The sequence below is a fragment of the Orbicella faveolata genome, unplaced genomic scaffold (assembly GCF_042242905.1).
Source record: "Orbicella faveolata isolate gen_17 unplaced genomic scaffold, um_ofav_v1 contig_35, whole genome shotgun sequence".
Lineage (NCBI taxonomy): Eukaryota > Metazoa > Cnidaria > Anthozoa > Scleractinia > Merulinidae > Orbicella > Orbicella faveolata.
The window spans coordinates 20,015,698-20,029,878 of NW_028301564.1; the positions used below are offsets into that span (position 1 = coordinate 20,015,698).

General features: G+C 41.3%; 3 protein-coding genes and 1 long non-coding RNA gene across 4 annotated transcripts in view; 2 read left to right on the top strand and 2 right to left on the bottom strand.

Annotated features, from left to right (window-relative positions):
• The window catches only part of LOC110051481 (fibroblast growth factor 1-like), a 181,346-nt gene extending 170,985 nt beyond the window's left edge, over window positions 1–10,361 (bottom strand). The window contains exon 1 of the mRNA XM_089273974.1: window positions 10,131–10,361. Within this exon, the coding sequence (XP_089130100.1) occupies window positions 10,131–10,275 (145 nt within the window). The 5' untranslated portion in view covers window positions 10,276–10,361. The remainder of the gene's footprint in view (window positions 1–10,130) is intronic.
• LOC149103671 (uncharacterized) overlaps window positions 1–14,181 on the top strand; it is a 209,056-nt gene that overhangs the window by 41,856 nt on the left and 153,019 nt on the right. The window lies entirely within an intron of this gene.
• Window positions 5,439–10,026, bottom strand: LOC149103674 (uncharacterized). The gene is made up of 4 exons (XM_089273315.1): window positions 10,017–10,026; window positions 7,236–8,710; window positions 6,621–6,824; window positions 5,439–6,294 (listed from the first exon to the last, which is right to left on the bottom strand). The coding sequence occupies exons 1-2, from the start codon at window positions 10,024–10,026 to the stop codon at window positions 7,947–7,949; spliced, it is 774 nt and encodes a 257-aa protein (XP_089129441.1). The 3' UTR covers window positions 5,439–6,294; window positions 6,621–6,824; window positions 7,236–7,946.
• LOC149103675 (uncharacterized) lies at window positions 11,692–13,753 on the top strand. The gene has a single exon (XM_089273963.1). The coding sequence runs from the start codon at window positions 11,692–11,694 to the stop codon at window positions 13,744–13,746; it is 2,055 nt and encodes a 684-aa protein (XP_089130089.1). The 3' UTR covers window positions 13,747–13,753.

A 14,181-nucleotide genomic window follows, 5' to 3' on the forward strand; every position in this document is an offset into this window, starting at 1 on the left:
TATGTCATCAGCAATAGCAATGTTCATTGCTAAACACAGATATTGACACGTAACATTTCATGTTGAATTATCAACTTGAAAGTCGAATTCTCAAGTTCAATTTTGGCGGGATTGGTGCGCCTTTGGTGACTCAACATTAGACTTGGAGATTCAAACTTCATCTTTCGCTGACAGCCCATGTGTCAAGATCATTGTTGACATGTTAACATGAATGTTGATGGATAAAGTTGAACGTTGAACCGTCACTTTGAAAGTTGATGTTTAAAGTTTCAATAATTGTGATACAAAGTACACAGCTGAAGAGTGAAGTATGATGTTGATGTTTGCCAAGTTAATTGTTAGACTGTCAAGTTGAATATTGATTAAAAAAAAAAAAAAGGAAAGGAATTAAATGGTTGTCACTGGCTAAAAATATGGTTATCGGACGTTTCGGCCACTACTGTTACCGAACATTTTTTTTGTCAAGTTGAATGTTGTGATCAACTTTTTAGCGGGGATGGAACTCCATAAAACCGTGCACGGTGACGAAGCGAAGATAGAGTGGATTTTGGCCCGCTAAAACAGAGCTCGAGTTCGATGCAAGTTCCAACGAACTGCCAAAAATGGCGGGAGAAGCGAGAGAACCTGGACCTAACATGAAGACCGCTGATTCCTGCCTGTTGGAGATCGGGCACTCAGAAGGTTGCTATGCTCTTATGAAGGGACTGGGATAACAGTGATGGCAATGAAAGCACAAAACGGTAGAAATCACCAAAAAAAAAAAAAAAACCAGTAAACATGCAAGGGCACACTTAGTTGTATTAATCTTACTTGTAGAATGTTTATGTTTCGGAATATTTAACGCTCCAAATCGATGATATTTCGTTCATTCTCAACGGTTCAGGGGCACGATTCATGACCTCGAACTTTCGTGATACTGAAAAATTTAATGTCTGTTGTTTTCGAATTGTTAAAAATGTCATTTTGGGAAACGAAAAAAATCCAGCTGTCGTTTTCGGAAAGGCGATAACACCTAACGTTTTCGAGAAATGGACGAAAAAGCCCTAATAAGTTCTAGAATACTCAAGTTCCTCTAGAGTAACCGAACAGATAAATTTTTTTTAGCGCAACCTAAAATTAACGTACGGAGCTTTGAAAGTACTCCAGATAGCCTAAAACAGCGTTTAAAAGTATTCGAGAGAAAACGGTCGTTGGGTGTCCCTGACGGTTCCCTGCCTAACCTAACTCCGCGTCAGTTAAAACTCGGTCACCAGGGCTCTTTCCGTCCTGAACTTGGGACTCCTGCATGTGCAGTAACAATTCTAGTTTTATTTTGTCGTTGTGGGTGCGCGGAAAGTTCAAAAGAAGACAGCTTAGTGCGGTGTCGATCAATGCAGCGATTTAGTTTGGTGCATACCTTCTGACCCAACTTCAATTTAAAGCACAATATGGCACACACTTGGACTTTAAAGAAGTTCAAATGCTTTAACGTAAAAGGCACCTTAATGGAGGCTTCACGGTAGGTTTACGAAGCTTTACGGCGGTGTTACACTTTAACTTTACGCGCCTTTAAAATGTCCCATTTATATGTTTTCGGTTACCCGAGACAACCCTCGCTCTCTTCCCCTCCGCACCCCCCTCCCCCCAAGTATACCCTGGCCGAGGTAACTTTTCACTTATTCCTTCACAAAATCTAACCAACCGTTTACAAGAGGATCGCGAACCTGTCGGTAACTTGAAATTTACATCATTTGAACACCAGAGTTATATTAAATAAGCCCACTTTTCCATTACATGGTTTTTGCAGGGTTTAAGCAGGCCTTCTCTTAAATTTAGATCTTTTTTTTCTAAGAGTCTTCATTTAACATTAACGTGGTCTTTACAGTTTTTCGAAAAGCCCCCATTATCTCATTTAAATTGTTTTCACAACCTTTGCAAGGTCCCCCTTTTTAATTTACATGTTTTTAACAGGCTATTTACAGCCACCGCCCCCCCCCCCCCTCCCCCACCGCACCTGTGCAACTTCTAGGTTTTCCATTTACATGGTTTTTACATGTTTCTTACAGGCTTCCTTTCTTTCATTTACATTGTTTTTACATGTTTCTTACAGGCCCCCCTTTTTCATTTACATGGTTTTTACATGTTTCTTACAGGCTCCCTTTTTTCATTTACATGGTTTTTACATGTTTCTTACAGGCCCCCTTTTTTCATTTACATGGTTTTTACAGTGTTACAAACATAACATTTTCAGACTTTTTACAGCATTCGGTTGAATTATTTACACCTTTCTCACATGGTTTAGCAAAGCAATTTACATGTTTTTTACAAAGGCAGATACTGTAAAAGTGCGTAAAATATTTTACAGGTTTTAACATGTTCTTCAAATGATCATTGTCGAAAAAGACAATGTAAATCACTATTTACAGAACATTTACATGCTGTACTAAAAGCTGTAAATTTCCTGTAATTTTATTTTACAAAACCCTAACATGTAAATTGTAATTTACAAAGAATGTAAATCAAGATTTACATACTGTAAATTAAAATTGACATGTCCACGGAAATTTTCAACTTTTCCAGTGTGTTTCGAATCAAACTAAATAATTTTAACTTTATGTAGCTAAGGTATATTTTAATATGTAAATAGTGTCCCCAATTAGTTTCTTTCAAGCTAAACACCATGCATTGACACGTAAATATTGTCTTTCATTCATTCATTCATTCATTCATTCATTCATTCATTCATCTCTATATCATCGACTTTAAACAAATCATTTTGTTTAGAGATTTAATTAAGAAATATCTGATTAATTAGCAATTTTGTAACGCGTTTTTATGCCTAATTGCATCATGTCTTCACGCGCCGTTTTGATAGCTCAATAGACCATATTCGTATTCTTGGTATTGGACTGAAACTGGCTTGTAACTGAGGCTAATACGGTGAGTCTGATCAAATCTAATGCAAATGACGTTAGTCTCTATTCAATGATGTTCTCCCGCATGAGCCTCAGCAAGCTACAGTTCCAGTCCAAAACCGAGAATACTAATATGGCCTACTGGAGGGACGTTGGATGGAAATACTTGTCCAGCGTCTTGAAGACACCGATTCCAATCCGTTACAAATAATATATATATATACTTCTTGAACTTGAACAGAATAAATTTATAGAGCGCTCGACTCTGAGAGGAGCAGTGATGAGTGTGGTCATCCTTTGACCATACGAAACAGCGTTGTCGCAATAAAACGATGAATTGAAGTCTTGCTACCATTGTTTATTATCTATCTATCTATCTATATATATATATATATATATATATATATATATATATATATATATATATACACATATATACCTGATGTTTTGAAAACCAGGTCCGAACAGCCTAATAACAGCTGGTGCCTAATAGAGTCATGTAAACAGTACTTACCAAGTTCCGCAGTTCACACTTCATCTATTGCAAAAAGGAAATGATACTAGAATCTCTGGGCCACCTGTGGATGAATTCAGGCTTAACTGTCATCATATCAGATGAAAGCTCTTTGCAAGCATAACTTAATGACAGCAAACTAAAGTGCCTTAAAATCTCCCTCTCCCCCCGGGGGTCAGGTACCACTCCGCACATATCAGCCCCCCCCCCCTCACGACAATAATGGAACCTTCTGCCAAGGCAATAAACCCACTCAGCTTTGGGAAATTCCGTGCACTTTAAGGATTGTGTCAAGTCGGACAGCTAAGTACATACCCAGCCGTCAGACTGACTTGAGACTATGGACACAAGTTCAAACCCACCCCACCCCCCTGGATTAAGGGCCAGGGACCCCAAAGAGGTATCCACAATTAGCCACACTCCTGTAGATGTCTCCAGACTTTCCGGTAACGGAGCACCCCCCCCCCCCCTGGAAAATAATGTGCTACGCTAAGCTGAAATCGATGCCTCCGGCACCGATTTCAGCACAGCTCGCAGAGTAAAATTAGGTATGCGCTTTTCAAAACTTCAAGGAAAAGTGCAATTGTAATGGCTCTATGTTTCCAGGTCATGCATTTTCTGTAAAACAACATGTCCTTTTGCACTCAGATTAAGTCACTGTCTGAGCCCATGTAGGGTTGACCCGCCCGTGGGCTTGGAGAGGTAAGATCAGTACATTACAGCAACTCCGTTGTGCTTACAAAATTTACCTTTGGCTTCAACTTTATAACTAACCAGTTTGATTTTGACAGTGTGGCATGTTTATGATCTACAGCCCCTACCTTCATCTAGAAAAATCAAACTCAAATTGAAAATGAAAACAAGAAAATCCAAAAGACTATTAATCAAGTCAAACTGGTTTGAAAAGTTTACCAACAAAAATAACTTCACAGCACAATTAACAGACCCCTTTTTCAAAACTGCAGGTAGATATCTCTTGTGAAAATTCACCAACTCTTTTCAGTGTGAAAGTCGTGCCTCTGCAACCTATCATCATTCTGGGTTTGCCTCTTTCTTCACTAAAAGGTCATATTTTGCCCTGCAAAACAGCATCTCGGTAATCGATCGAGAGCTCATTACCAGCTGTTTCTGCTCTATCTTGTCAAAATTCACCGATTCTTTTCAGTGTAAAAGTCATGCCTCTGCAACCTATCATCAGTCTGGTTTTTCCTCTTTTTTCATTAAAAGGTCATATTTTAGCATGCGAAACAGCCTCTCGGTAATCGATCAAGAGCTTATTACAAGCAATTTCTGCTCTAGCCACTGATACATTGACGATAATTTTCTCTTGTGAAAATTCACCAACTCTTTTCAGTGTGAAAGTCATGCCTCTGAACCTAATATATAGATTTAGGCCAGCCTAAAAGCGGAGCTCCTCAGTTATTTTTCGGAATGTTGTTACTAATGAAAATAATCCAACTTGTATGAGGTAAATTGCGAATGATTTAATCGTTTCAGCCGGAACTAGTATTACATCAGCAGATCGAGGTGTAAGATGGTGTGATTATGAAATATAGAGCCATGATTTCAAGGATTTCTTGGAAGCCACCAAAAATTTTGATCACATAACAGAACTGTCTTCTGTGCTTTTTAGTGGCATTTCTTGTTCTTTCCTACCTTATTCAGAAAGACAAGGCATTGTTATTAATCATTATATTCTTTCTTAGCTAACATGGGGACTCCCACACAAAAGAAGTTTACACATTTTTTTGTTGTGGGGACTGATTGAAATGCAGTGGTTACAATATACTCAGTCCCTGAATCTCTACCAAATGAAATCTCACAAAAATACCAAAACAGTATACATATGTGAAAAGCTGGAAAGTTTTGTTTTCTAACTTGTCCCCAAAGACAAATTTAGCCATCTTCACTATTGTATGGAGTCTCCTCCTGCTGGAAGGGTTTGCAATAAGCAAAATCACCCTCACATGAATGGTAATTACGATATTTTTTTTTTGCTGATCATGAATACTTGCATAAGCTTCTAATAATTTTATTATTCAATTTCAATGTGATTTGTTCTTTTTCTCGACTGGCATTGTGGACTACAAGAGCTGTTATTGGGTTCCATTAATTTGTTTTGCTATGATTAAATTATACCAAGAATTATCACTAAGCTAAGAGGAAGTTATATTATGTACATGTATTTTGTCTGCACTACACAACCAAATGCACTCCAAGGTTATCAGGCATAGGTACATTTGTCAGAAGAACCCAGCATATCCAAGATATGTTTTGATTGACACATCAATTAAGATAATTTACAGCAAAATGGATAAAAAATACATCAATATCCTACATGCACCAAAGACATGGGGTTATAAGGCAATCATTTAAACAACAGATTGAAATAGTTTATAAATTAGAGAACACTATTTCTACAACAGAATGGAACAAATTAACCTTATCGGACATTGCGAACGGCAAGGCTGTCTGTAGAATGTCACAAATTTCTCAACCCTTTCTTTCTACAAAAATGCTAATCCTGCAACTTTGCTTAAGACCCAGTTCTCCATTTCGTGTTGGCAAAATATCAATTTATGCCATGTCCAATGCAGATTATCACAAAATTGATTTAAAAGCTCAATAAATATCATTTTAAGCCAAAAAGCCAATTATTTAAATAAACCATGAGTAAAAATTAATTATCTCCAAGAAAAACTGATTAATTTAAAAGGCACTTAAAAATAATTAGTTAATATGTGTTTCTTAATAATGTAATGCAGTGCATCTGTCACAATGTTGCAGCTATGATATTACTACAAACAGGATGGGTTGCAGAACTGAACCTCCAAGTCAGTTTATTCAATGAACTTGGTGCAGATTTTTATAATCTCATCAAGTTGTCTGTAAATACAGAGAAACCAAACAAAGCATTACAATCATAAGTAATGAATTACTGAACTCTTTTACATGTATGAACAGTGTATGTTCCATTAATATTGGGGATCTCTCAGAAGCTGCATCCATGATAAATTAATTTGTTCCCAGATGCATTTGTTTATAGAACTTTTCACAAATTAATATCTCTGTCATAACAGTGATCTCTGTGTTCTACAACAATTAGTACACAAGAAAAATACACTCAGTAAGATATTGTTTACTGAATAAAAATCAATGCCTATAAGCAATCATAAGGACCTTAAATTTATATTTCCTGAGAAATATCTCACCAGGCCATGGTTGCTTTGAAAATCTTTGATGTTTTAATACAGGCTCCCCATCTGTAAACTGTTCACATATTGACGGACAGGAACAGGCATGTAATTCCTTTCTTTGATATACAGTGTACTTCATTGTTAGTTGTTTACCGAGTGTTAGTAGTGAATCAAATACTAGGGGTTGGTACTCCAACTTTCACTGTGGCAGGCTCTGCCCTGAAATACAAAGCAAACTTACATAACTGTTATGAGCTTCGCCACTTGCTTTCGAGAGCAAATGCAATTTACTTCAACCAAGAAACTGGAACATTGAGGGTTACAACAATGTGCACAGTCCCAATCACAGGGTCATCCAGGCTGTTTGGTTGTACATATAACTGTACAACTGTATATGAGTTCAGCTTCCAGAAGAAAATCAGAGTTCGTCAGGATAAATACTGATATTCTTGCTTACTCAATGAATGAATGTGCAGTTTCAGAAGATATTCACACCCAACACCCATTCATGGCCAGTCTTTAGAAATTCCAAATTAAAGTATAAGGAATCAAGAGCTCTAATACAGAAAAAACCACCATGTGGGGTATGAATCTTTTCTTGAAGAAAACAATGTTTAAGAAACATCTTACCTTTCAGAGAATTTTGTAATCTGCACTGTCTGGCCAATTCATATATTTGACAAGTTGACACTGGGCATGTTTGTAAATTTGTGTACTTCAACATCACATTACTATGTAGTAGCACTGGTCAACTAAAAACAGCATAATTTGGTTAATTTATATACACTGTACATTATTAGGTTGAAATATTGGTGTAGGTTGTTGCACATCAACAGATACAGAAACTATTTGCACCTGAATCATAACAAGTGAAAAAGCGTGCATGAGACATTTACATGTACATGTAACAGCCCTCCACCTCAGAACCATCACAGATATGATATGATATTTTTAAACTCTCTGAAATTTCAGATTATTCAAGATTAACATATGCACATACATCATCTGGGGCAACCCTAAAACACTGAATTTGGAAAACGAAATCCGGAATCCAAAATCTGGAATCCGGAATCCGGAACTGAAAACCAGAATCTGGAATCCAGATATTATGAATGATGATAGAAATAATTCACTTCACCAATGTCTAATAAATAAATATGAGCAAAAATTATTTTGTCGAGGAAAAGGTTGTTGTTATTCATCGTGGTAGATGCAATAATAAAGTGTATTATCGTTTGTCTCACGATGTAGTCACTTGAGATGTAGATCGCGACGTTTCGACTGCTTACTGCTAGTCTTCTTCAGGCGATAAGGTCGACTGATTGCACGGTATCATTTATATCACAAAGGTCGGCTGTGATTGGTGCATTTCGATCCTCCTATTGTTCCATTGTTCCGGCGAGTAGCTGTTCCCCCAGTGGTCCGCTGTTGTGCCGTTCTCCTGTTGTTGTGTTTCTTGATCGTGGGTATCCATGCTTCAGGAATTTCAATTCCACTGTCCCCGTTGATGTTGTTAGGGTGAAGTCTTATGTGAATAGCTTCCTTGACCCTACGTGTGTACCAGTGAGGATCTCGATCAATAAACTTGACCTCATTCCAGATAGGATAGTGGCCGGTCTCGTGGGTGTGTTCAGAAACGGCGGAGGTCTGGGTACGGGCGAGTCGTATATCCCTGTCATGTTCTTTGATCCTCTCCTGCATAGATCTCCCTGTTTCCCCGATGTAGACTTTGCCGCACTCACAGGGAATCCTGTAGACAACACCATCTTGTTTAGCCGGGTTGACGGTGTCCTTTGGTCGCACTAAGTGTGACCGAAGTGTCGTGTCGGACTTAAAAACGGTGCGAATGCCTTGTTGTTCTAGGCAGCGGCGGAGAGACTCCGAGACTCCTTGGACATAAGGTAAAACGGCAGTGGATTTAAATTCCGCGACAGGCTCTCTTCTTGGGGTTGTTCGTGCCTTTGTGATCCTCTGTACAAAAGAGGAGGGATATCCGTTAGAAACAAGTACAGATGACAGATGTTTCTTCTCTCCAGCGATTACTGATGGTTTGGTGACGAGACGTTTAGCCCGGTCGTACAGACACTTTACAATACCGCGCTTTACTTACTGAGGGTGGTGTGAATCATACGCTAGGTACTGATCAGTATGTGTTGGTTTCCTGTAGACATTGGTGGTAAGGCCGCCATCAGGTTCTCTGTAAACTGACGTGTCGAGAAAGGCGATCTTGTTGTTGTTCTCGATCTCCATGGTGAAACGGATTGATGGTTGTTGACTGTTCAGGTGCTGCAGGAAGACGTCAACTCTATCCCGATCCAGGATGGTGAAAGTATCATCTACGTAGCGTTTCCAGATCTTGGGCTTGCAAGGTGCGGACTCTATTGCTTGTTCTTCAAATATCTCCATGTAGAGATTAGCAATAACCGCGGATACAGGGCTCCCCATGGCTATTTATTTTCTTGGCTTTACCTCAGCCACAGACTGTAATTGCTAAAAAATTATTGACTAGTTCTGAACAAACCCTTAGCTATATATCTGGCCCAGTTGTTCAAAAGCTGCATAAAGCTATCCATTGGGTACATCACTATCCAGTCAGGGTTACTGATTATTTGGGTGGATAGAGTTACTCATAGCCTGCGAGCAGGCTGTATTATCTGTCTCTAGTATAATTAGTATATAGTATAATTAAAATACATCCAAACTGCAAAGCTGCAGTTTCCACAAAGGTTGCTGTAAACAGACTACACTGATTAGTCAACCAAAATGAGAATGCCGTTTATAACATCAGACAAAAACAAAAACAAAAAAAGTATATATATAACAATAGTAGTCAATTAGTTGGTGTTATTTCAAAATTGTATTGTAAATGAGTAAGACACCACTAAGAGGAAAAAGGAAAAAAAAACACATTACATATCAAAAGAAATATAACACGGAATTTTCATTATTCAAATAGTAAAATATTTCGAGTAAATACGTTTGTATGCAAATACGTGAACACAATCGACTCAGAGGAAAGAGTTTTAAGTGTGAATTAATTATCACTTCCACATAGTAAGCGACGTGAAACCAGAAATGAGGTAGATTCTATTCGCTATATATTGATTTTCAGTCATAAACGGCACGTAAGCAATATATAGATGCACAATTTTCCATCACTCCCGTATACTGTAAAACGAGCAGTTTAATTAAAAACAAAGCTGGGATAGAATCTGAAGGAGTAATTTTAAAAAGTATTTTTCGGTTCGTTGTAAAGCTAACAAATAATTTGCTCTAAAAAAGCGGCAATTCTTCGAATTATATTTTTCTCTGCATGGCTGTTTATAATATGGAAATTTCTCGGTCACTTTCGAGAGTTTGTAATATTTGATTTATCGTGGAATGTGGCTTTAAAAAGCAATCAGCACATACGCGACTCCATTTATCCTACAAAGCGATATTCGTGGCTGGAAACAATCTTAAAGATGGCACAATCGAGATGGAAAAAATGAAAATGTAAACAAATGACAAGAAAATTTTTGTCACCGTATAAACAGCTTTCGTCGCTCGTTCCCGTCACTTCGCCAGTTGAATTGATCGCGAGGTAAAATCCATTTTTCGCGAATAGCTGGCGCCTCCGGGTATATTTTTGTAGAGAGGAGAAAGTCAGCGATGACTTGGGTCCAGCCATGATGAAAAATTTCGTTCAGAAGTTAAATACAAGCCTTATTTGGCGTCATCATGACCTGCGAAGAAGATTCGTAAAGGAGTTCACCATAAACCGAAATATTAAATAATGATAATTTGATGCATGCAAAATTGTTTTCGTTTCACACCACAGTAGCCAATGAAACTGCAGGCGAGCGGAATATCTACTTGGAAAGCGAAGATTTTATTGTTATTACCCAGCGCGGTAAACCGCAATTGTTTAAATGTTATCCATTGTCACCGTTAAAACTCTTGGTAATCATTATTGAAAATAAATCACCTGCTCGCTGAAAACACTGCTACGTCAGTAACCTGTCTAAATGAAGGCAATTCAATGTTTTAATCAACACGGAGCGAGCCAAACGTTTCCAAAAGCGAAAATCTAACCTTTCCTAGTAAAAACGCACGAAACCTTTGCAGTAGTATTCTTGGCCCGGCCATCAAATCTGATGTAAAATAATTTTATACAAGCTAGTAATACTGTTAGAGCATGTTAAGGGTTTTCGTAGAGGACACACAACATAAGTATCGAAGCAGAAGTAATACTGACGTAAAAGCAAAATACTAAGAATTTCGTGCATTCAGTGTATTCCATGCCAATCATGATAACTGAAACTTATTTCGGCAGTGAAAAAGCGATGGTTATTTTTTTTAAAAGTAAAACAAGCCATTAAAAAGAGAAATTGTGTAGTTTCGCGGTTTAAATGTAGTAGTATACAGGGAGGCATACAAATACCATTTCGCAGAGGGAGCCTCATTTCACTGTTAGCAGACCCCCCAGGTTAACCGACCCTCACAGGCTCGGGCCGGTTAACCTGGGGGGGGCTGGGAACAGTGAAATTCGGCTCCCTCTTTGAAAAAGTATTTGTATGCCTCCCTATATACTACTCACAACAGAGGCACTCCCGCGCAGCGCCCCGCCACGCGAGGTGGCCGCGGCCACTGGAACGAACCGGTCTAAACCGGTTTCAACCGCCCCTCGCGGGGGCAAAACGTTTGTGGGGCGCGGGGGCACAACAAAGGAGTGCGGTATGTTAGAAAGGGGCGAGCCGGGTGTTATATGGCTCGAGCGGGGATGACACGAGCGCCGAACAAGTGCGGGTGGCTGAAGCGGGGCCGGAAAGAAAGCTGCGGAAAGCGCTGTTACGGGGCGTATTGCGGGCAGCACAACTATCAGCTGAAAAAAGGAATGAAAAAGCCAGAACCCTGCAGAGTCCGCGGGATCGGTCTTCTGTGCAACTACCGTCTCTGCAAGCCCTGCGGCGGAAGCACGCTAAAACAGCGGCTTATCCGCAAGCGTGAAAAAGCGAAAAAAGCTTTTGAACTTGTTTTGCTCGGGCTGAAAGAAAGAAACACATCAGTTAGAGAAATGTAACCTGTGGTTATATTCCAAGGAACAATGTCTTCCAACATTCAAAAAAGACTGGAAGAAGAACTCGCAAAAATAGATCCCGCAGTATTGCGTTATTTCGATGAGCTTCTTGCAGAAAGCCCGCCAGCGGTAAGAAAGGTTGTCCAGAACGTGCTGGACGAACCAATTTCTCAAGAAACGCAGGCGCGTCTGCAAAAGCCACTTCATCCGAAGCCTTACCAGCCAAGAGCCCCACCAAGGCAAAGAAGGTTAAGAAGAGGGCAAGCGCTCCTGAGGGAGTTCGACCCCTTCCCTGCGCGGAAAATAAGAACAGTGACAGACTATCAGACGGAGATTCTGGATCTGTACGACGATAAAGAGAAAGAAGGGGAAGAGATCACAGGCCGGCGTTTCATTCGATGGCGCTTCATCAGAGGTCTGGGGAGAAACCTCACGCCAGATTTTATGGCTAAGATACGCGAAAGAGTAAGCACGTCGTTCTATCTTCGGCACGTTTTCGCGTACCAGTTGCGGAACATTGAGGATGGAACGGTAATCGTGTACTATTCCAACCCCAAGGGCTCACAGTGGTATAACAAACTAGAAGACGCGGAAAAATGGCTTATCACCCGGGAAGAAGAGCGTCTCGACAACGAAAGAGTTGAAAGGCCCAGCACGAAGTGGACTTTTGAAGGCTGTTTCAACGTTGACGTGAAGGTTGTGCTCGACAGGCAGCCGTTGGTGGGAACAGGGCCTTTGCCTGACTGGCTGCGCAACCTTGCCCATAGCCGGGCGATGGTGGCGTTGGACACGTACAACGACAACCTGTGCCTATGGCGGAGCATCGCAGTGCACCGAGGGACGCGCACAGATCGTTGCACAAAAGAAGCCCGAAGTATCGCCCAGAGTTTCTACAAACGCAAGGCCATTCCACCGAACTTCAGAAAAACGTCTCTGGACGAGCTCGACAAGGTGAAAGCCCATCTGAATGAGGGCTCGCCCGTCGCATCTTGGCTTGGAATTCGTGTCTACGAGCCTCAGCGTTTGGTTGGCGGTGAAGTGGTATGGCATCTCAGAACAAACCCGAATCCCAAACTCAAAAACATTTTGACGATAGGTGTCTACGAAGGACACGCTTTCTTGATAAAAGACATCACAAAGCTTGCGAAAACTTATGCATGCACCCATTGCGGCCAGAGATTCACAAAAACCTGGAATCTGCACCGCCACCATGAATCCTGCAGCGCGGGAGAAACGGTAATCTCTTGCCCGGGGACAAAAGTGGAAGCGCCCCTGACTGCCTTCGAGAAAGTGATGTACCCCCCGAAGGGCTCAGCATCGAAACAAGCGATTTTGTGGCTGGAGCGGGAAGCAAAGCGACGGGGGATACACATCCACCATGCGATGTGCGGGCACGGGGGCGAGAGATGGCTTCCTCGAGAAGGCGGGAAAATGAAGTCTTCTCCTGTCGACGGGTACCACCACAAAACGAGGGCGGTATTCCAATACCACGGCTGCCCCTTCCACGGATGCCCAAAATGTTATCCTAACCGACAGGAGGTCATAACAAACGGTAAAACAGCCGAACAACTGTACCAAGCCACAGTGAACCGTTCCGCATTTCTGCGAAAGAGCGGCTACAAAGTTATCGAGGCCTGGTCTTGCGAAGTTGGGCATCTCAAGGGGGAGCTCCCGAGAAAGCAAACGAAAATTTACCCGCACGAGATCTTGTACGATTTCGAGGCGTATGGCGACAAAAATTATCGGAAAGAGCCGACAGGCGCGTTAACGATAGAAAGCGCGCACGTACCGATCTCTGTGAGCGTTGGGGACTCTCTTGAAAGAAAGCCCACCCACATCTGCGAAAGAAACCCCGTGGAGCTGGTCCGCAAGTTCCTGAAAGAGCTGGAGAGATGCGAGAAAAACATCCAGGACCAGGCGAGAGCGGATTTTGTGCCAGAAGACATGCACCTGCTGACAAAAGACCAGCAGCAAAAAATTAATGAATGGTGCAACCAGGTCCCTGTCATGGGCTTCAACTCAGGCTCGTACGACCTGAATCTGATCAGAAACCACTTCGCCAGCACTCTCGCCGAAGTTTGAAAAAAAGTCAAAGTGGCCAAGAAGGGGAACAAAACCATGTTCCTGCTCACCTGGGGGGCCCGTTTCCTCGATATCATCAACTATCTGGGCCCGGGCATGAGCTACGCGAAATGGGTGAAAGCCTACGGAAGCGAGTCCGAGAAATCCTGGTTCCCTTACGAATGGTTCGACGCGCCCGAAAAGCTCGATTTGCCTGGGCTCCCAGAATACGAGGCCAGGTATTCGAAGCTGAAGGGCGGATACGTCCTCACGCGGAAGGAGTGGGAGGGGTGCCAGCGGCTGTTCAAAGAAAAGGGGATGCGGACCTTCGCAGACTGGCTGCGTTACTACAACAATCTTGATGTGGCTCCCGGCCTCGAGGCGCTGGAAAAGATGAAAAGTTTCTACACCGAGAGAGGAATCGAGATTCTGAAAGACGCGGTGAGCCTGCCAGGG